We start from the raw sequence: 23,815 nt of genomic DNA on the forward strand, positions 1-23,815 counted from the left end.
CTGTCAAAGGTCTAATTACTCAAATGTATAAAGAGCTAAACCAGTTATACAAAAAGTCAAGCTATTCTCCAATTGAAAAATGGGCAAGGGCCATGAATAGGCAATTTTAAGTTAAAGAAATCAAAACTACTCATAAGTACATGAAAAAGTGTTCTAAATCCCTTATAATCAGAGAGATGCAAATCAAAACAACTCTGAGGTATCACCTCACACCTAGCAGATTGGCCAACATGATAGCAAAGGAAAGTAATGAATGCTGGAGGGGATGTGGCAAAGTAGGGACATTAATTCATTGCTGGTGAAGTTGTGAATTGATCCAACCATTCTGGAGGGCAATTTGGAACTATACCCAAAGGACGATAAAAGACTGTCTGCCCTTTGATCCAGCCATAGCACTGCTGGCTTTGTACCCCAAAGAGATAATAAGGAAAAATATATGTACAAGAAAATTCATAGCTGCGCTCTTTGTGGTGGCAAAAAATTGGAAAATGAGGGGATGCCCTTCAATTGGGGAATGGCTGAACAAATTGTGGTATATGTTGGTGATGGAATACTATTGTGCTAAAAGGAATAATAAAGTGGAGGAATTCCATGGAGACTGGAACAACCTCCAGGAAGTGATACAGAGTGAAAGGAGCAGAGCCAGGAGAACATTGTACACAGAGACTGAGACACTGTCACACCTTCGAAAGTAATGGACTTCTCTATTAATGGCAATGCAATGTCCCTGAACAATCTGCAGGGATCTATGAGAAAAAACACTATCTTTAAGCAGAGGACAAACTGTGGGAGTAAAAACACCGAGGAAAGGCAACTGCTTGACTACAGGGGTTGAGGGGATATGATTGAGGCAAGATGCTAAATGAGCACCCTAATGCAAATACCAACAACAAGGAAATGGGTTCGGAGCAAGGACACATGTGATACCCACTGGAATCGCTCGTTGGCTAGGGGAGGGGATGTGGGAGGAGGGGAGGAAAAGAAAATTGTCTGTTTTCAATTAATAATGTATGAAAATGACCAAATAAAATAATGTTTAAAAACTAAAAAAAATTGAAAAGAAAAAGGATTTGTAACTGAGGCTGAGGAGACTAGGAGTAGACAGATCATACCTAGACTAGAGAAAGACAAAATGTCCCCATTTACAGAAGGTTTTCAAAGACACAGCACATTCTTCTAGGAAGAATTAATACCTTAAGCTTGGAAAAGAATCATGGGAAAGTACATTCTCTTTAATGGCATTATAGTCATCTTTGTGAGCTCACAAACTATTGAATCTCTCATTTCTTAAAATGACCCACATGAAGTTCTACCTTGATTGGTCACTCAAAACTCTGTATAAACATACAAACAAGTACTCATACCCATTCCTCTATACTCTTCTGCTGCCATTTTTTATCTTTTATTCTTCTTCCTTCCCACTATCAATTATCCATCGATTTCCTGTTCTAGGTGTCTTCCCTTTTGTTCTTCCCTTTCTACTTTTCTCTTCTAACTTCTTTGCTCTTTTCTTCATTATATTATATAAGTACGTGTTTACATGTATATATTTATATATTCATGCACATAATAAATAGATATATATGTTATATTATTTCCTTTTTCATTTTCAATTTCTTAATAACTTATTTTCTTTCCTTCTTCTTCTGACTGGAAAACTATACTCTCATAAGAAATACACATACTCGAGCTAAATAAATTCTTATATGTCCAAAAACATGTATCTTACTTTGTAGCCTAATTTTTTTACCTTCTAGTTAGGAGGGGAATAGCACGTACCATCATGGGCCTCAGCAATTGTGATTGGGATTGTATTCATGCAGGTTCTTAAATTTTTTCCAAGTTATCTTTTCTCACAATGTTGTTGTGGACATTGTATCTTCTTCTTCATACTTTGCTTCTTCCTTCTCCTTCTATTCCTCCTTCCCTTCCTCCTCCAGTTTGCACTTCTCCTGCTTTTCTGATATTTCCTCTTATTATCACAGATTTAGAGTAAGAATGAACCTTAAAGAACATCAAGTCCAACCAACATTCCCCTTGTATAGATGGGTAAACAAAGGAGTAGAGCAATTAAGTTACTTGCCTAAGATCAATTACTGGGTTGGTAAATATTAAGTGCTTACAATATGCCAAGCACTGTTCCAAATTATGTAAATATTTTAAAAAAAAGGAAAAAGAGAGTGTCTCTCCTTGGAAATATCTCAGGGGAAAAAACACACAAATCACCATGTCCAAATAAGATATAGATAGAAAATGAAAATAATCAACAGAAGGAAGGCACTCAAAACAAGATCAGCCTGTCAGTAAATATCTGAGGTGGGATTAAAACCAAGATCTTCCAAGCTTCAGATTCACTATTCTAAATACTACCTCATATTGCTTCCCTTCCTGAATCACCTTCTCATAAATATTCTTTTCATTCCAGTATTTCCAATTATAATATCAACTCCATAATGTCTACACACATGCATGCAACTTGCCTACAGATCCATATAGTCATGAGTAATTTTTATGCTCACATATATGAGTTGAAAGACATGCACATATTTATCGTACATATTGCACATGGATGGTTAAACTTTATGAAACTACACACATGATCTATCAGACATAGAATCCTAAGTAGAGATTCTATGTCTGATAGACACCTCAGAGGTCATATAGTCAAGACTACATTTTACTGATGAGTAAATAGAGGCAAAGAGAGATAAAGTAACTTATCTAAAGTCACACAGGTAACCTAGGTTGAAAGAATATATTCCAAGTAAATCCCAAGCTTTGATGGAAACATTTTTATAATTGGGATGCTCTCTTCTTTTTTCTCAATATTTTTAAGCAATTTCTGATATAAAAATAAAAACAAAACAGATGCATTTTGGAGGAGGTGAGAGTGGAGAAAAAAATTGTTGAAGAGAAGTTAGAAAGTGATGCAGGGCTCCTTTAACATGCATGAGTGACACAAAGAGTGGCCCATTCTTTTTCTATTCCACAGGAAAGCCCTTTAACCCACACTTTCAGATCAACAATGCTGTTTCCAACATCATCTGTTCTGTCACTTTTGGGAATCGTTTTGAATACCATGATTCTCAGTTTCGGGAGCTACTGAAGAGCTTGAATCAAGTCTCGGTGCTTCAAGCCAGTTGGGAGTGTCAGGTAAATAGACCATCATCCTTACTGAACAGAGCTAAATTGTCTGATGGGTGCTGTCCTCCTTTCACAGGAAAAGAAACAAGTCTTTGAGAGGCTGGCAAGAGCTGTGACTCTAAGCAGAGAAAGGGACTAGCAAAAGGAATAAAGAAAAAAACAAGTTTTTTGAAAACAGTGGCATGAAATACCATGCCTGAGGAATCTAAGCATTTCTAGAATGCTGTTCTGGTAATGTTTTTTCTCACATCTTTTCCTAAATGATCAATTGATAAACATTTATTAAACACCTACTCTATGTCAGGGACTATGTGAGGTGATAGAGATATAGTAACAAAGGTGAAGTAGATTCTGACCTTTTGGGGGTTTACATTCTTCTGCTTATGGAGAAAACATGCACTCAAGTAAGTGTAAATACAAATAAAAAATAAGGGAAACCATTTTGGTAGAGTAGGCATTAGAAGCCAGAAGGAGCAGGAAAGACTTCATTTAGAAGGTATCACTTAGGCATAGTTTTGAAGGAAGCCAGGGGTTTTATCCACAGCACTGCAACAGGAGGAGAATGGAGACAGAAGATACAGAGAGAGAAAAAGAACAAAGAGTGATAGAGAAGAGATACAAAGGCAGCTAGAAAAACAGAATGAGAGAAACAGAAAGAAGAGACCATCAGAGAAAGAAACATAATTTCTACAGTGCTTATATGAAAAATTTGTAGTTTTACATATATTTTTGCCAAACTTGGAGTCTTTGCACTTGTTCTTCCTCATGCCTAGAATGCTTTTCATTTTCATCTCCACATCTTGGCCAGTGATGATGGCAGCTTAGTAGCAGCAAATTCTGAAACCACTCTGAGTATCCTTCCTTATCAATCTTTAAAAAGTGCTTCAAAAAGACAGGAATCCAAATCTAACAGCAAGTCAGAGTCACGGGACTCTGCTCCTGAAGAAAACTTGAAAGGTAAGCAGAGAGATGGGATTTTCATCAGATTAGAGGTAACCAGAAACAAAATTTCACACAGAGGAATGCTGGCCAAACACCCCACCTCCTACCATGCTATTTTCAGTGATAGGTTGCTAGGTTTTGCAATTGACTATGTTTGTGTTCCCAGGATAGGTGTTAAGCCTGAAAAAGAGCAACTCAGACCCACCCTTTGGTGTCTCATTTCCTTGTGTCAGCTGGAAATTGATGAACATCCATGAAATAAATGGGAACAAGAAGCAAAACTACACACAGAAGAGTGTTGGCCAACTGCAACCCTAACCCCCTCAATTACCATTCAAGCTTCTGTGATAGGGCATAGGCTAAATTAGGGATCCCAAGACAAGAATATCACCAACAAAAGAATATAGCAGTCCTACCTCTTGAAGTCTCATGCCCTGGCAAGGATCAAAAGTCCATCTGGCTAGAAATTTCAAGGTTTTTGTGGTTGGCTACATTGGAAACATAGAGACAGGGCACAGTAGCTCACCCCTAATCCTCTAAACCAGCAGAGGAGAGAGAATCATCAAGCAGCTTATATAATTCCCCCCAAAACCAACATATTGGAAAATGAGTAAACAACAACCAAAAAGAGCATGTAGCTCTCAAAAACTTCTATTTGGAAAAAGAACAAAAAGAACACACAAAGGATGATAGGATCCGGGCAACTACAAGTAAAGCTTTTTAAAAATAAGAATGGGTCCCTGCCTCTGGAAGAACCAAAAAAGGAGCTCAAAAATCAAACAAGGCAGGTAGAAGAAAAATGGGATAAAGAAAATAACAGCTAAAAAGTCAAAATTGGTAGACTGGGAAAAGAGGCACAAAAGTCCAATGAAGAAAATAGTGCCATGAAAAGAAGAATAGGCCAAATGGAAAAGGAGGATCAAAAGGTCCTGGAAGACTCAGTCTTTAAAAATTAGAATTTGTCAATTAGGAGCTAATACCTTCATGAGACATCAGGAAACAATAGAATGAAATCAAAATAATGAAAAATAAAGTATGTGAACTATCTCATTGGAAAAAAAACTGACCTGGAAAATAGATCCCTGAGAGACAATATAAGATTTATTTAATTACCTGAAAATTATGACTAAAAAAACCCTAGACATCAAATTACAAGAAATTATCCAAGAAATTTGGCCTCTTATTCTTGAGGGAAAAAAGTCAAATTTATATTGACAGAACACACAGATCATCTTCTGTAATAAATACCCAAATGAAAACCCTCAGGAATGTCATAGCCAAGTTCAAGAGCTCCCAGGTCAGGGAGAAAATCCTCTAAAAGGCCAGAAAGAAACAATTCAATTATCATGGTGCCTGAGATATAATTACACAGGATCTGTTAGCTTCCACACTGAAGGACTAGAAGGCTTGGAATATGGCATTCTGGAAATCTTTCACCTACCCATCAAACTTGATGATATTGTTTTAGGTGGAAGTATGGTCATTTAAAAAAAGATTTCCAGGGGGCAGCTGGGTAGCTCAGTAGATTGAGAGCTAGGCCTAGAGATGGGAGGTCCTAGGTTCAAATCTAGCCTCAGACACTTCCCAGCTGTGTGACCCTGGGCAAGTTACTTGACCCCCATTGCCTAGCCCTTACCACTCTTCTGCCTTGGAGCCAATATGCTCCAAGATGGAAGGTAAGGGTTTTAAAAAAATGATTTCCTAGTATTCCTGAAGAAAAGATAAGACTTAAACATGTAATTTCCTGTCCATATACAAAATTCAAGATAAACATAAAAAGGTAAATGAGAAAGAGAAAAATAATGGTTTCAATGAGGGCAAATTATTTATATTCCTATATGGAAATATGATATCTGTAACTTTTAAAAATTGTTATCATTATCATAGTAGTTTAAAGAAGTATATATAGAATGTGTAGTAGTAAGCTTTTTAAAATATGTCAAAAAAATTCCTAGAGGTGAAAAAGAGGATTGCACTATGAGATAAGGGAAGATAGATATAAAATGAAGTAAATTATATCACATTAATAGGCACAGGGGATGGGGGAAAGAATACTATAATGATGGATGGGAGGATAAGTACAAAGATGGGGTAATACTTAAAACTTACTTTTATTGGAATTGGCTAAGGGAAAAAAAGACAGACAGATTAATTGGGGTATAGCATCCTATCTTACCCTATAGAGAAGAAAAAGGGGAGCAAGAAAGGGAGTGTTGGGGGGGAGTAATCTAAGGGATAAGGGGGGAATGATTAAAAAACATGGGAGTGGAGGGAAATAATTAGAGGAGAAAAATCTGAATTAAAAGAGGAAATCAAAATGGAGGGGAATACACAGATGATAATCATAATTGTAAATGTAAATGGGATGAACTCACCCATAAAATGGAAGCAATCAAAATGCTACCATATGTTTACAAGAAACACATTTGAGGCAGGTAGATACATATAGAATAAAGGTAAGATGCTAGAGTGGAATCTATTGGGCTACAACTAGACAAAGAAGTTATGAGTAGCAATCATGATCTCAGACAAAGCTAAAACAAAAGTATATTTGATTAAAAGGTATAATGAAGGTAATTGCATCTTGATAAAAGGCAATATGTACAATGAAGAAATATCAGTATTTAAAATATATGAACCAAATTGTATAGCATTCAGATTTTTAAAGGAAAAACTAAAGAAGCTAAAGGAATAAATATATAGTAAAATTATTCTAGTGGGGGAACTCAAAATTCCCCTATCAAAACTAGATAAATCTAACTAAAAAATAAAAAAGAAGTAAGGGAAATAAATGAAATTTTAGAAAAGTTAGAATAGCTATCTGTAGAAAATTGAATATCGGTAAAATGGAATGTACCTTCTTTTCAGCAACATGGTACATATACAAAGAGTGAGCATGTAATAAGGCATAAAAACATTGCAAACAAATGGCACAAAAGCTGAAATAATAAATGTGTTTTTTTCTGATCAGAAAGCAGTAAAAATGATAATAAGGCTTCATTGAGAGGCAAATTAAAAATTAATTAGAAACTAAATTATCTAATATTTCAAAACTGCTGAATCAAAGAACAAATCATGAAACAATCATTGATTTCAGTGAAGAGAATGATAATGAGGAGACAACTAGTCAAAATTCACAAGAGAGAGCCAAAGCAATGCTTGGGGGGAAATTTATATCCCTGAGTGCTTATATCAAGGAAATAAAGAAAAAACAAATTCAATGAATTGGGTATTCAACCAAAAGAAAAACAAGAAAAAGGACAAAATAAAAGTCCCCAGTTAAAGACAAAATTAGAAACCCTAAGACTCAAAGTAGAAATTAATAAAATTGAAAGTAAAAGAACTATTGAACTAATAAATAAGAGTAGAAGCTATTTGTATGGGGCAAAAACAAATAAAATAAAGTATTGATTAACTTGATTTAAAAAAAAGAAAGAAGAGAATCAAATTACCAGTATCAAAAATAAAAATGGTGATTTCACCTCTTAAGAAATGGAAATTGAAGCAAATATTAGGAGCTTTTTTGCCAATTATATGACATTAAATCTGACAACCTAAGTGAAATGGATGAATATTTACAAAAATATAAATTATGTAGATTAACAAAAGAAGAAATAGAATGATTAATTAATCCCAACTCAGAAAAAGAAACTGAAGTAATTAACAATTAATTCCCCAAGGAAAAATCCACAGGACCAGATGGATTCACAAGTGAATTATATCAAACAAATAAAGAACAATTAATTCCAATACTATATAAAGTACTTCCCAAAATAAGCAAAGGTGTCTTATCAAGTTCTTTTTATGACACAAATATAGTATTTATACCTAAGCCAGGAAGACCAAAAACAGAGAAAGAAAATTATAGAATAATCTCCTTAATGAACATAGATGCAAAAATCTTAAATAAAATATTAACAATGAGACTACAGCAATATATCACAAGGATTATTCACTATGACCGGGTGGGATTTATAGCAAGAATGCAAGGCTGGTTAAATACCAGAAAAACTATCAGCTTATTTGACCATTTCAATTATCAAACTAACAGATTATCTAAATAGATGCAGAAAAATCTCTTGATAAAATACAGCTCACATGCCTATTGAAAACACAAGAAAGCACAGGAATGAGAGTCTTTTCTCACACTAATAAGTTATATTTATATAAAAGTATCAGCATGTATCATCTCTAATGGGGATAAGTCAGAAGCCATTCCAATAATATCAGGAGTGAAGCAAGGATGACCATTATTACCACTATGACTAGAAATGTTAACTGTCCCAATTACAGAAGAAAAAGAAATTGAAGGAATTAAAGTAGGCAGTGAGGAAACTAAACTATCACTTTGTGGAGGATATGATGGTATACATAGGGAATCCTAAAAAATCAACTCAAAAATTAGTGGAAATAATCAATAGTTTTAGCAAAATTGCAGGATACAAAATAAAACCACATAAATCATCAGCATTTCTTTCTATCTCTAATAAAAATCAAAAGTCAAACTCCATTTAAAATCACTCTTGACTGTCAGGGTCTTGTTCTTTTCAGAGACCGGCTTTAGAGAAGGGATCATATAGGACTGTGGGTAAAGGACTTAAAAGAACTGAGGGAGCATGTAAATGATACCATTACCTCTTTTATCAAGGATTGACTCTAGTATATATAGGAATTTTGTGCTTAAACAATACACAGAAAAATGATAGGTGATTCATGAAGAGAAAGAGGAGAGCACAGCTTCTCAGGAAATAGGGAACACATTTGTGCCATGATGTCACAGGCTGTTACATTCAGGGTACAAAGGCTTCTTTGGTTTATCTTTTATAAGAATATTGTTAACCCCAGCTCAAGGTTTATTTATGGACTTAAAATAACCTTTCATAGCCTAAAACTGTATTGTGCCAGATTCCATCAACTACTTTTGAGAAATGCTTTTATCAAAAATTATTTTTGCAACTTGTAGCCTGAGATGGCCTTGCCAAATCTGAAACAGACTTGCAAATATGTCTGTTGTGACTGCTTTCATCAATGGGTCTAAAATGTCTTATGGCTCTGTCATGAGACAATATAAAATATTTGGGAATCTATCTCCGGAGACAAACACAGGAATCATATGAACAAAATTACCAAAAACTTTCCACACAAATAAAACTAGATCTAAACAATTGTAAAAACATTAATTGCTCATAGGGAGGATAAGCTAATATAATAAAAATGACAATTCTACCCAGATTAATTTACTTATTTAGTGTCATACCTCTCAAAGTAACAAAAAGCTATTTCATAGAACTAGAAAAATAATAAAATTCATCTAGAAGAACAAAACACGAAAAATATTAAGGGAACTAATGAAAAACTGTAATGGATTGTGGTCTAGCAGTACCAGATTTTAAATTGTACTACAAAGCAATGATTATCAAATCAGTCTGGTACTGGATAAGATGTAGGAGGATAATTAAATGGAAATGACTAGGGGTAAATGAACTCAGCAATCTAGAGTTTGATAAACCCAAAGATCCCAGATTTTAGTGTAAGAACTCAGTATTCAACAAAAACTTCTGGGAAAATTGGTAAACAGCAGGGCAAAAAATTGGTTTAGATCAATATCTCATACCGTATAGGAAAATAAGCTCAAAATGGGTATATAATTTAAGTATATAGAGTAATATAGGTAAATTAGGTGAACATAGAACAATTTACCTGTCAGATCTATGGAGAAGGGAAGAATTTAAGACCAAACAAGATTCAGAGAACATTACAAGGTGTAAAATTTAAAAATTCATATACAAACAAAACTAATGTAACCAAGATTATAAGAAAAGCAAAAATTGGGAAAATTTCTAATATAACAAATTTCTCTGATAAAGGTCTAATTTCTCAAATATATAGAGTACTAAGTCAAATTTATAAGGAACCTGAATTGGAATACAAGAATTATATTCCTGAATCGGCAAATGATCATGGGATATGAATATGCAGTTTTCAGATGAAGTATCTATGTCAATAATCATATGAAAATTTTTCTAAGTCTCTCTTGATTAGGCAGATGCAAATCAATACAACTCTTAGGTACCCCCAAAGGGCTTTAAAAGAATGCATTCTCTTTAATCCAGCAATACCACGATTAGATCTGTATCAGATAGAGATGGAATAAATGGAGATGTACCAGTTTGTACAAAACTATTTATAGCTGTGATCTTGTGGTAGCAAAAAAAATTGAAAAAGAGGAGGTAACCATCAATTTGGGAATGGCTAAACAAATTATGACAGCTGATGGTGATAGAATGAAATTGTGCTATAAGGAATAAACTGCTTGATTTCTATAAGAACTGGAAAGACCTACATGAACTGATGTGGAGTAAAATAAGCAGAACCAAGAGAACATTGGACATAGTAACTGAAACACTGTGGGATGATCAAATATGATTGACTCTGTTACTAAAAGAAATTCACTGATCCAAGAGAACACATAGGAACTTATAAGAAAGAAGGCTATCCACATCTCAAGAAATAACTGTTGGAGTAGAAATATAAAAGAAAACATGATTTATAATGAGTTTATTTGGGTACATGATTTGGGTTTTTGATTTTACAAGATTACTCTCATAATTAATGGGTTGTATGAAAATAGATTTTGAGTGATAATACATGTATATCCTAGAGGAATTACTTTTCAACTCTGGGAGGGGGGATACAAGAGGGGATGTAGACAATATAAATCACATAACCTTGGAAAACTTCTAAGTAAATTTGTAACTGGAATTTAAAAAAAAAGAATCAGTTCAAATTTCACCTTCAGCTTTAAGATGCATTTCCCAATGTCTCTAGTTCCTTTTTTTCTTACCCTTCTGAATTCCATTTCCACTATTCTACATATATCTTGCAAGTTTCTAGTTATTAACCTATTGGATTTCCCATTAGATTATGAGTTCATTCCCATCACCATCATATTGGACCAGTCTCATACTGGGACTGGTATTTTTTTCCTTTCTTTTTTTTCCCCTAGCATTTAGCCCACTGCCTGGCACATAGTAGATGTTATACATGTTAAATGATTAATAAATGTTTGTAGATTAGCTGATTCCTTAACACCCTCACAATAACCCATTCAGCTAGTTACTGTTATTATTCCCATTTTAAGGGGAAAGAAATCAATGATTTTCCAAACAGTGGATAAGTGTCTCAAGTGGAATTCTAACTCATGTCTTCCTGAGTTTTACTCCACCACATCATCTACTCTTTCTCCTAGTTGATCAGTGAGTGACCGTTACCAAAAAAGTCAGTTACCCAACATTTCATTTAACTCATCAAGGATCTGCTATGAAAGAAAATAAGCAAAAATGGTAAATAGCATTATTCTCTTAGAAGAGCAAAATGGAAATCTAAGAGAAGAGAATTCTGTATGGTTGCTGGGAAAACACAAAGTGAAGTGCTAGCAATTTCTCCCCCAAAGAATCTATTCTTTCCTTCCTTCCTTAAATATTGTGAGACTGACTAGGAAAGGGGAATGACTGATGACAATATTGAAAGGGATGAGTGCAGGCAAGGCACCCGGTAAAGACGGGATCCCAACCAAGGTGTACAAGGCCTTAAATGGAAAGGCACTCCAGGCATTCCACATAGTGCTGAACAGCATATGGGAAGAAGAAGACATGCCCCTAGAACTCAGAGATGCCTCCATCGTAGCCCTATACAAGAACAAAGGCTCATGAGCAGCCTGTGACAACTACAGAGGCATCTCACTACTCTCCACTGCTGGAAAGATCCTCGCCCATGTTATCCTCAACAGACTCATCTGTTTCAGAGCAGAACCTGCTTGAATCACAATGTGGCTTCCGACCAGATCACAGCACCATCGACATGGTCTTCACAGTGAGGAAAATGCAGGAAAAATGCCTTGAGCAGAACCTGAGTCTCTACATTGTCTTCATAGACCTGTCAAAGGCGTTTGACACAGTGAACAGGGACTCATTGTGGATGATCCTCAGCAAGCTCCGTTGCCCAGCAAAATTCATCAAACTGATCCAGCTCTTTCATGTCAACATGACAGGGGAAGTCCTATCTGGTGGAGAGACTTCTGATTGCTTCAGCATCTCCAATGGCATGAAACAAGGCTGTGTCCTGGCTCCGGTACTATTCAACCTATACTTCACCCAAGTATTACGACATGCTGTGATGGATCTAGACCTGGGCGTCTACATCAAATACTGACTGGATGGCTCACTATTCGACCTTCGCTGCCTGACTGCAAAAACAAAGACAACAGAGAGACTCATCCTGGAAGCTCTCTTCGCAGATGACTGTGCTTTCATGGCCCACCAAGAAAATCATCTCCAAACCATTGTGGACAGGTTCTCTATAGCAACAAAACTGTTTGGCCTGACTATCAGCTTCAGCAAAAAAGAGGTGCTGTTCCAACCTGCATCAGGGAGGCCAACGAACCAGCTGTGTATTACAATCAATGGCACATAGCTTTCCAACGTCAACAGTTTCAAGTACCTGGGCAGCACCATCACCAATGACAGGTCCCTAGACCACGAGATTAATGCCAGGATCCAAAATGCCAGTCAGGCACTCGGGCGGCTGCGCTCCAAAGTCCTCCAAAACAGAGGTGTAAGCACTGCGATGAAGCTCAAAGTGTATAACACAGTGGTCCTCAGCTTGCTCCTGTACGGTTGTGAGACATGGACACTGTACCAGAAGCACATGAAACAGCTGGAGCAATTCCACCAATGCTCTCTCCGGTCAATCATGAGGATCCGATGGCAGGACTGAATCACCAACCAGGAAGTCCTCAATGGAGCCAACTCCACCATTATCAAAGTAATGGTCCTCAAAACCCAGCTACGATGGTCTGGACACGTCATCCGCATGGACGCACAGCAAATACCAAGACAGGTATTCTATGGTGAACTGTCAGCTGGACTCAGGAAACAAGGTCGACCAAAGAAAAGATTCAAGCATTAGCTAAAGTCAAACTTGAAGTGGGCTGGCATTACACCAAAGCAACTAGAACTTGCTGCCACTGTCAGAAGCAACTGGCGAACCCACATTCACCATGCCGCCACCACCTTTGAAAATGAACGACGTCGACGTCTTGCCGCTGAGCGTGTATGCCAACATCAGGCCACAACTGCACTACCTATAACAACTGGGGTCCCATGCCTCATGTGCCACAAACTTTGCGCCTCAGTCTTTGGACTTCAAAGCCACATGAGGGTACATCAATAGATGATAATGCACAAAGACAATTGTCATTCTCGGTCACAAAGAGACTACCACTATTTAGGTACATCAATATATGGCCAAGGGGCTGGCATATGAAACAAGAGTAGATTGCATGCCAGGCTGGAGGTTATGCATTCAATTTTATGGGAGAAGAGGCAGCAGTTAAAAGGAGGATGAGTTTCGAAAGGTAAATTCCATGGCCCACTAAAAAGTCAAAAAACCAAGCCAGGCTTAGAATAAAGAATTTAAAGGAATAGGAGGACTCAAAAAGAAATGAACTCATTCTTCTTCTTTTATTCTTTTTTATGTTTTAGTTCTTCGATATATTTCCTAGGATAATGAAACTCTTACCAGGAGCTCACAAAAAACTCTTTAGAGAATTCCAGAAACTAGAGTCTTTTGTAGTCCATGTGATCAAAAAACACAAGGAAGATCAAAACTCGGAGGAAGCCCAGGACTTCATTGATGCTTACCTGAAGGAGCTGTCCAAGGTAATGGAGAAAGCACAGAAAACATGCACAATGTACTGAAAAAAAAATCAGGGCCTTAGATGGGGAGGAAGAAATAGGTTAATATATTCAAAATTTACATCTGTCTCATAACTTGAGCATCTTTCCTCATAGACTACCTGGGGAATGTCCTGAATAGAAATAATATTTCAATTTTATGTAAATGATATGGAGTGTGTATGTGGTAGTGGTGGGGGAGTGCTTGGAATTATATGTAGGTTGTGGTGGTTCTAAAATTTCAGTTTTTATTTGGATATAGAAGAGATCCTAGAGCTCATTTAATTCATCTCTCTGCCTTTATAGATGAAGAAACTGAGGAACAGAGTAATTAATCAAATTATCCTACCCAAAGCTAAAAAGAATCTGAGGTGGGATTTGAACTCAGCTCTTTCTGTTTCCCAGGCTGTACCCTACTCAGATTGGGATTAAGTCTTGGCTCGGATATTTTATCCTTACTAATTCATCCCTCTGCATCTTACTTTTCTCATTTATTTAATACTGTGTGCCCTCAATTCCAAAGAAATGTTGTGTATCTATTCTTTGTAAACACTAAAACACCATAAAAATAAATTATTAATTATATAGGCTATCAAAATATAAATACCTCTAAGCATCTGTGTAGAGATGGGACCAGTGTCCACTGGTAAATTTATGAGACAAATATTCTCTTCACAATCACATTGGACATTATTAATGCCAAAGCCCACAATTGTGAGAAAACTGAATGTTACCCTAAGCACCCATATATCCACTCTGAAATATCCAGTAGACCATACATGAATTCTGTTCCATCTTGAGGGTCACATTTGTGGAAGGATTTTCAAAACTGGAGAAGATTGGAAGAAGGTAAGCCAGCATGATGGGAGTCTTTCCAATCATGTTCTACGAGGTTTTTGTTAAAGCAAAAGGATATGTTTAGTCTAGACAAGAGAAATCTTCAAGGAACATAGTAGCTATTTTTTCATGACCCAAATCTGTCATGAGGATGAAGGATTAACTGGCTCTACTGCTTCACTAAAGGCAGAATAAGGTGGAAGGATGTTATAAGGCAAAGTTCAGTTGGGAGTAATGGAGGGATAATTCCCTTGAGTGAAATGATTTGACACAAAATGTCATGGATTAAAAAGAAGTGATCAAATGTTGGTAAATTTTAGAAGGTTTTAAATTCAGGTATCACTTGGACTTGGATCAGAGATGTTAAACATATGGTCAGTGTGTTTGTTGCATGTGTGTATCCTTTGTAATAAAACAGCTAGGTTGCAGAGTGGATAAAGCTCTGGACTTCATCATCCTCCTGAGTTCAAATCTGCCCTCAGATTCTTATTAGCTCAGGGAACTTGGACAAATCATTTCACTGCATTTGTATCAGTTTTCTCAACCTATATTCAAAGAGTGGTTCTCAGTTCTGCTTGAATTTGACAGAATTGTAGTTCCCTTTAAGATTTTGTAATGTTCTCTATCATTCAAGAATGCTGGATGTATATTTGAACTTGAGGAACTGAATTTATCCATCATGTTTCCCTGGGAACAAACCATTTCTCTAAGTCTCAGTATTTTCTTTTGCAAAATGGGTACAATATTATTGGCACTTCCTACCTCACAATACTGGGGGACAAGAAACCAACAAGTTGTAAAGCCTTTAAATACTGTTCATTTTCTTGTTGTTAAAGAAAAAGAAATCAATAAGTAATAATAACAACTGCTACTTATATGCTCATGTCTTTCAAGACTTACAAAATGGTGGTTGTTTTTTGTCATTCGGTTTTTCCTTGCTTCTGTTTTTCACTCCAAACAATGACATGAGATAACCAGCACAGATACTATCTCCAATTTATAAATTAAGAAACAGAAATCAAAAGAGATTAAGAGATTTTCCCAATAATCATAGAGCAAAGATATGGGAATACAAAAATAGATGTCTTGATTTAGTGTCTATTTTAAAAGTATGAAACAGTTGAGGGATGAACTTGCAACTAATGGAAGGTAGTACATGGAAAGAGCACTGGGCTTGGAGTCAAGAAGACCTGAGTTCAAATCTGTCCTGAAATTCTAGCACATGACTCAGGTACATGACATTAAATGTTTGTATGCTTTAATTTTCTCAATGGTTAAATGAAGGAAATAATAGAAAAGTGTCTCACAGAGCTGTTGTGAGTATCAAATGAGAAAATATTTTTAAAACCAGTCTTACAGTGCCTGGCATGTAGAAGACTCTATATAAATGCTAGCTGTTACATTCTTCATTATGCATGCATCTTTATCTCTACCAGAAGAAGAAATATCTATAGCTACTGATAATCATATAGGTAGGTCTTTAGTAGGGAAATTAATAAAAATTAGGGAAATAATGAGGAGACTGGAAAAAGAAAATGGTGAGAAAGTGGAAAAGAAGGAAGAGGAGATGAAAGAAAAGAAAGATAAGAAATGAGGAAATGTTAATGAGAAAGAGAAAAAGGAGGGAAAAGAAAAGAGAGAGAGGAAGGTGTAGAGGATCAAATTTGATTTTCATTTGAATAAAATAAGGATGATATTTATCTATATGGGTGTTTTGGGAGAAGTACTCAGTAAGTCTCCCAGTCCAAAGGAAATAGGAGCTCTCATTCTTATGAACCCTTAATGTATTCTTGGGAAGTAATAGGAAGCACAATATCTGTCCCCCTCACATTTTACAGTCCTCCATTTAAGGTGTTTGTTTTTCATGTTCTAAGAGAGACAGAAATTTCTTAAATTAACCAATTAGTATTTGCCTTTCTATTTTAAGGGTAATATCACCTCTAGTTTTAATGAAAACAATTTAGTTGCATGCACCCTGGACCTCTTCTTTGCTGGAACAGAGACAACTTCGACCACTCTGAGGTGGGCTCTGCTGTATATGGCCTTTTATCCAGAGATCCAAGGTATGATGATGGCCGCAGGCCTTGAAAAAGTTTCATGCACCCTGTTTGGATTCTCCCCAGGAGAAAAGATAAATTTATGTAGAGACATAAGATTTGCAAAGTAACTTACATACATCATCTTGATTCATCTGCCTTTGGAATACAGCAGTGATTGCTATCCTTCACAATCATGAGCACCCTTTTTGACATCAAAATTTTGTTCAACCCCTCATTTGATGGTAGTTGTTGGTCAGTACAATAGAGTATAGGATTGGAAGCCAGAAAGATGTGAGTTCAAATCTTGCCTCAAGCACTTACTAATGATGTGATCCTGAGCAAAACATATAACTTATTTCAACATCAGTATGAGAATAATAGCCTTTCCCTCATATGGGTGTTCTTAAAATCAAACAAGTTAATGTGCTTTTCAAAACTTAAAGAACTCCATAAATATTAGAATATCCCAAGATATCGCTAATTGGTCAATAGCTAATTAGTAGGTAGTCTATCAACTTGTCCACCACTTTCAATCCTCCAGTGTTGATGAGCCTATAGACAGGAAAAGAATCCTTGTCCACTTCAGTTATTAATCACATTTTGCTAAAAGAAGGACATTCCTCAGAATAACTAAGGACAAAGAAATGTAAGAAGCAGAGTTGCTGACCCAGCACCCAGATACAGGAAAACACAAACTTCTCTCTAATCCAGACTCTTAAAAATAAATATAGTGAGTGAAAAGTGTAAATTTTCCCATTAGATTTTGTGGGGTTTTTTATCATTTTAGTGGAACTATGATTATTTGTTCATCAGAAAGCTATGTGTTGGGGGCAGCTGGGTAGCTCAGTGGATTGAGAGCCAGGCCTAGAGATGGGAGGTCCTAGGTTCGAATCTGGCCTCAGACACTTCCCAGCTGTGTGACCCTGGGCAAGTCACTTGACCCCCATTGCCTAGCCCTTACCACTCTTCTGTCTTGGAGTCAATACATAGTATTGACTCCAAGATGGAAGGTAAGGGTTTAAAAGAAAAGAAAGCTATGTGTTGACCAAAATTAACACTTGATAATGTACTTGTGTCCTAATAAATATGAAAATTTTCCTCATAGTACAAATAGAAATGCTCAATTGTAGCCTATCATGGGTTATAAGATCCTTATACCTAGAATTAAAAAGCTTCTTGGAAGCCATAAAGTCTAACCCTCTAATTTTACCGAGGTGGAAACTAAGGCAGAAAACAAGAACAAAAAAGAATCCCTGGTTTTAAAGGGTTCAAAGTCTAATGGGAGAGATAACATGTAAACAGATATGGACAATAAATATTTAGACATAACAACAGAAACTTGAGAGAAACAAGGTTCTTCTCTGGTCTTCAGTTTTCCTCTCTATAAAATGGGGACAAAGACATCATGGACTTAAAGGAAACATTGTGGTAGCCTTCAAGGTTTTGAAGGGCTCTCATGTGAAAGAGGAATGAGATATTCCGTTTGTGCTCTGTGGTAGAAGCAGTTGAAATATGTAGAAGATGGAAGAAGGGAAATCTGGGCTTCAGGTAAGAAAGATATCAACAAAGTCTTTCTCTAATGCCACATTGTGGTACAGAAGTGACCTGGTACATCATGGTCTATGCCAGGGAAGTGAGGGAATGGCTCCAGAAGTTTCTACAGTGTTGGAAAGGAGAGATCCTTGAGGGCAGCCACTCTCTTTTGCTTCTTTTTAAATAGCTGGAAATTTGCAGAGTGCCTGGCATAGAGTAGACCCTTAATACGTGCTTATTGAATGGAAAGGCATTGAGCATAGTCCCAACAGTTGGGACATATATGCTGAAGCCCAGCCAAGTAAAGTACCAAGCAGCTCACTCCAAGAACCAGGACACCTTGGAAATATGGTTTCAATACCTCCCTTTCTCTCCTCTGACACTCTAACCATTCTGTTCCAGCCCTTTATCCCCTGAACAGCTGCAATAGCCTGCTAATGGGTGTGCCTGAACCAAGTCACTCCTCACTCCAATCCATCCTCCATTCAATCTCCATTGAGTGATTTCCCTCAATCAATAAATTCCAATCACACACACACACACACACACACACACACACATGCACACATGTACACACATTCAATAAATTGTGTCTTCTTATCGCTCCAGGATCAAATGCTGTATTTCCATTCAAAGCTCTTCATAATCAGACTTATCCTCCCTTTCCAGTCTCCTCACGCTTTACTCCCTAACATATCCTATTTGATTCAGTTGTGTTGGCCTCCTCACTGACCACTGAGTAGGTCCCTCCACTTCTCAGCTCAAGGCATTTTCTCTGGCTTTCCCATCATGCATTCCTGGAGTGCTCTCCTGCTCCATCTCTGCCTCCTGGCTTTCCTGGCTACCTTCAGGTCCCAGATGAAATCTCCCTTTCAGCAAAAAGCCTTTCTCATTCCTTTTCATCTTGGACTGATTCTTTCCCATTTACCCTGCTTGTTTCCTATTTGCTGCCATGTTGTCTTTCTCACTAGCCTGTACAATTCTTGAGCGCCAGCTCTCTTTCTTTGGCCTTTCTCTGTCTCCTTAGCGCATAGCACTGTGCCTGACATAGAATAAATGCTTGATGGCATGACTTGAAATACTTTGTTTTTGTCTACACAATTCTTCACAAATGTTCTGTCAGGGAAATCTGCCCTCAGACACTTCCTAGCTGTGTGGCTGTGTGGCCCTGGGCAAGTCACTTAACCCCTGTTGCCTAGCCCTAACCACTTTTCTGCCTTGGAACCAATATTCAGTACTGATTCTAATATAGAAGGTAAGGGCTAAAAAAAAAAGGAATCAGTGCTCCAGGTCGCTGATCTTAGGACTTTGAACAAGTTATGCCAGGAGTCAGCTGATCCCTAGTCTACTTGTTCAACTCTAGCTAAAATATTGGCACTGCCACCTTCCAAGCAGTGTTCCTTCCTATTAAGTTAAACAAATAAAAACTGATGATTATTAATAATAAATGACATCAATTGGTAATTTGGTAAATAAATTAATCATTAATTTCTGATAATTATAGTAAGAATTTTTGTAGAATTTTAAGATTCTCAATGTGCTTTACAATTGCAGAAATCTTTCTTGCTATTTCCCAGATCCTAGTCTCACATAAAATCACTTAATATTCCTTTGCATGTACTCTCTGTTTATTTATCTATGAGGAGATTAATACCTTCCTATGTCAGCTCTTTGAGGGTGTGGATGATGTAGGTTTTGTGACTGCCTGCTCAGCTCCCAGCACCACACCAGGGTTATGTGTAAGGAAAAGATTACAGCACAAGAGGGTTTTTTCAAGGAAAAGCAAGAAATGGAATGTTGAATGAACTGCCAATCAACAGAGGGAGAGAAGATTATAATAGGATCTGGTCAGGAGGCAGTTGAGAAGCCCAGGGGCTTGAACTATCTCATTTCTTCCCTTTTGACTGTTGGAAGAGGTAACAGAGAGAATTGCTCTTGATTCATGATTACTCATTTACTGAGTACTACGACGATTTGGGAGCTTAGCTCTGAAGAAACTTTGTCACTTTTGTTATTAATATCTCCCCATAGAGAAAATAACCCTATTTCCTGAATTGAACACCATGTGAAAATCTTTCAATCAACAGGAAACCATGACAGAATAGGGAAACCTTATTCCCCTCTCACCTCCTCCATTTCCCTGATTTCCTCTACCTTAAGAATACAAACCCTTTTAGTAAAGATCTAAATTGTGAGACTAGTCCTTGGAGAAACTCTTAAAGTTTATCATTCTGAGAAGAGCCATTGGAGTTAACTAAGAGACAGACAGAAAGACAGAAAGTGTTGTGGGGGGAAGGGGTTCAAAATCCAGCCTTTGCCTTAGCTGGCTTCCTGTATCCCTGTCCTATTAACATAAATCTTCTAGAAATAGCATCTATTAAACATGGTCTTATGAATCAATGTTTGGTGGGTTGAGTTAAACTCAATGAAATGCAATTGGATCATACTGAATCGAGTGGACTTCATTGGTATTGATGTTTCACAATCCTACAATGTCTGATAGTACAGATAAAAAATAGCCTGAAAGGCAATGGAAGTTATCAACTTAAACTAATCTTTTTTCAGTATGTCAGGAAATATGGAAATATTTTCTCCATGAAGCTGCTGGGTACTCCCACAATAATTGTTAGTGGATTGCCACTGATAAAGGAAGTCTTAGTCAACCAAGGCCACGTGTTTGTTGATCGCCCCAGATTACCTTTGCAATCCTACAGCTGTAAAATTAATGGTAAGTTCTTTGAATTATGGTTAACCTTTTATATCTCCAGTTTTTATTGAGAAGTTTCTGACCTCTCACCTTCATCCTGTTACAGATAAAGAGTGGTTTTCTTAAACTGTGACCACGAAAATATATAAATGACCAAACTGTAAGGTTTGGGCCACACTGGTAAAGATAAATTTTTGTGTCTTGATTTTATGTTAAAAATAAAGTGGTCGCCATGGGAAAAATTCCCAAATATGAAATACCCAAGTCAGCTGAGTTTTTATGGAGATTTTAATTAATACAAATAAGGAATTAAGGAAAGGGAGAGAGAAAGAGGAAATAATGGGAAAAGGGGCCTAGGCCATTGGCCTAGACCTGAGCTTTAAGAGAGACCAGTCAGTCTTTAATCCACTCACCACAAGATTTTGTCCCAAGCAAGATTCTAGTGTTCTGAGAGACCCAGCTACTCCAACTAGTCCGAGCTCCAACTCAGCTAACAAAGTTGCACTCTCTCAGAGCCCCAGCAGCCTCCTCTGACCTCCAATTCAGCTCCAAACTTGAATTAACTTTCAGAGGCCTTCTGACCTCCTTTTAAAGAGAACTTTCTCCTATGTAACCTCCCCTAAGTTTCAACATCTTCCAATCACAGTAGACCCAATTGTCTTGCCTTTCTAAATATCATACTCCAAGCCTTGTTGTCCTTTAGTGTGGAAGCTGCCAGATCTTGTATAATCCTGATCGGTGCTCCTTGGTATCTGAATTGTCTCTTTTTGACTTCTTGTAAAATTTTCTCCTTAGCTTGGAAGCTCTTGAATTTGGCAATTATATTCCTGGAAGTTGTCTTTTGAGGATTTAGTGTAGAGAGTATTCTATTAACTCTTTCATTGTTGATTTCGCCCTCTTGTTCAAGAACATCAGGCCAGTTTTATTGGATAATTTCTTGTAGTATGATGTCAAGGTTTCTGTTTATTTTTGGCTTTTGTGAATCTTAAAACTACTCAGATTCTTCTAAGGTATAGTCTGAGTAGTTCCCAGCTGACTTGGGTATTTTCATATTTGAAAATTTCCCTTAGCAACCACTTATTTTAGATTTTAAGTCAAAACACTAAAAACTATCCTTTACAGTTTGGGCCAAACCCTTTACAGTTTAAACCTTTACAATTTTTAACATTCACAGTTTTCAGGAAGACCAATGATTCTCAAACTGTCTCTTCTTGACGTGTTTTCTTGGGCAGTCATCTTCTCAGTGAGATATTTCATGTTTCCTTCTATTTTGTCAATCTTTTGATTTTGCTTTATTAATTCTTGTCATTTTGTGAAATCATCAGCTTCTACTTGCCAAATTCTGATCGTTAAAGACTGGTTTTCCACTGTAATCTTTTGATTTTCTGCTAAAATTCCTTGATTTTCATTTTCAGTTTGGTTTATCCTGCTTTTCATGGGTTTAAGCTGTTTAATTTTGGTCTCTAATTTACTTATCATTTCATTTAATTTCTGGGCTGCTATCTGCAATTGGGAGTTCCTGTCTTTTAAACTGTTATTTTCTTTTTAACTATTTCCCACTTTTCTTGTCAGTATTCTTTCATCTTTTTGACAAGCTCTGATTTAAATTCTTCAAGATCTTCTGGACAATTTCCATTGTTTTTGGAAAGTTTTGGTACATTTATTTGAAGGTCCTATTGTGCTATTTCCTCCATAGTCTGGATTTGTTCTCCATAAAAATTATTCAGGGTCAAATTTTTCTTCTGGTTCTTTGTGTTGGGAAGTTGATTTTTTGCCATCACTATGCTGGCTTTTCCTTCCCTTTCTAGTCAGAAGTCTGAGTGAGGAGGGCAGACTCTCTGTGTATGGAACTAAGTAATGAGGTTTTTGCCTGAGGCCACCTCTCAAGACTCTCTGTTTTCTACTGTTTGCATCACTTCTCTACTCTATCTCCATGGCTGAGGTCTATGCTCTTCCACCTCCTGGGGTCTCAAGTCTAGCTTCTCTCACAAGTAGGCCTTTCGTGGTCTCAGTCAGCTGCCAAGGACCTAGAGGTACCCCCTGGATCTCTCACTTATTCTTGTGCATGAGGGCTCTTAATCTAGTGCACTGGATTCGTAGGTGGGGAGTGGGAGGGTAGATCAGCTCACATTTTTGTGGAAGTTATTTCACCCTATTATATTATGGAAATGCCCAAATTCCATGTACCTTCAATGCTGCTTCCTACTCTGGAATCCCTTCCTTCCTATGAATTGGGTTTCTTTGTCCTTTTGAGGTAGCCTATATGTACATTTACAATTCTGCTTTTAGGCCTTTTGACACACATAGTGGTGTAGGTGACAGCATCGTAATCTGCACTAGAGAAGAAATCAATAAAATCAAACTCTGAGGTCAAAGTCTTGCTTGAGATAGATGGAGACAGGTAAAAGGAGCAGGAGTTAACATGGATTTGAGATATCTGTGTTTGTCTTGTTATTCAGAAGAAAGAAAAGTTAATGTTATGACTTGAGGAATGAAGACATGAAACAGGAAACCATGGGAAAATTAATCTCTTAAGGATTGGGCATCTCCCTTAAGTTTGGTTTGGTGTACAGCTCAAAAATGGAGGAGAGGGGAAAAAAAGATTTGGAAGTCACTGTGAAGACATTGATAGGGAATCATTAAGGGTGCAGTAGAAGAATTACTAAGAGTAGAAAGGGCCCATTTGAAGGTAGGTATTGATAGACTAGATGATCACAATGGTACAACTAGTTTCAAAATTTTGAGTGTCCTTGATTCTGGGCCTTTTTGATGGCCTTCCACCCATACTTTCCATCTTTATCTGTGACAGATCATCTTCTGGTACCCTACATTTTAGCCAAAGTGTTTCAGGTACTGTTTCCCTCTCCTCCCTGTTATGA

General features: G+C 37.0%; 1 protein-coding gene across 5 annotated transcripts in view; it reads left to right on the forward strand.

Moving 5' to 3' along the window:
• Positions 1-23,815, forward strand: part of LOC100031960 (cytochrome P450 2J4-like) — a 153,002-nt gene that overhangs the window by 97,456 nt on the left and 31,731 nt on the right. For 3 of the 5 annotated variants that reach the window (XM_056815036.1, XM_056815035.1, XM_056815038.1), the window contains 3 exons: positions 2,993-3,153; positions 13,629-13,805; positions 20,795-20,957. In XM_056815036.1, the coding sequence (XP_056671014.1) occupies positions 2,993-3,153; positions 13,629-13,805; positions 20,795-20,957 (501 nt within the window). Of the gene's footprint in view, positions 1-2,992; positions 3,154-13,628; positions 13,806-16,584; positions 16,721-20,794; positions 20,958-23,815 lie in introns of all 5 variants that reach the window. The other 2 variants (XM_056815037.1, XM_056815039.1) reach the window with 2 other exon arrangements.

Source organism: Monodelphis domestica, chromosome 2 (genome assembly GCF_027887165.1).
Source record: "Monodelphis domestica isolate mMonDom1 chromosome 2, mMonDom1.pri, whole genome shotgun sequence".
NCBI classification, from domain to species: Eukaryota; Metazoa; Chordata; class Mammalia; order Didelphimorphia; family Didelphidae; genus Monodelphis; species Monodelphis domestica.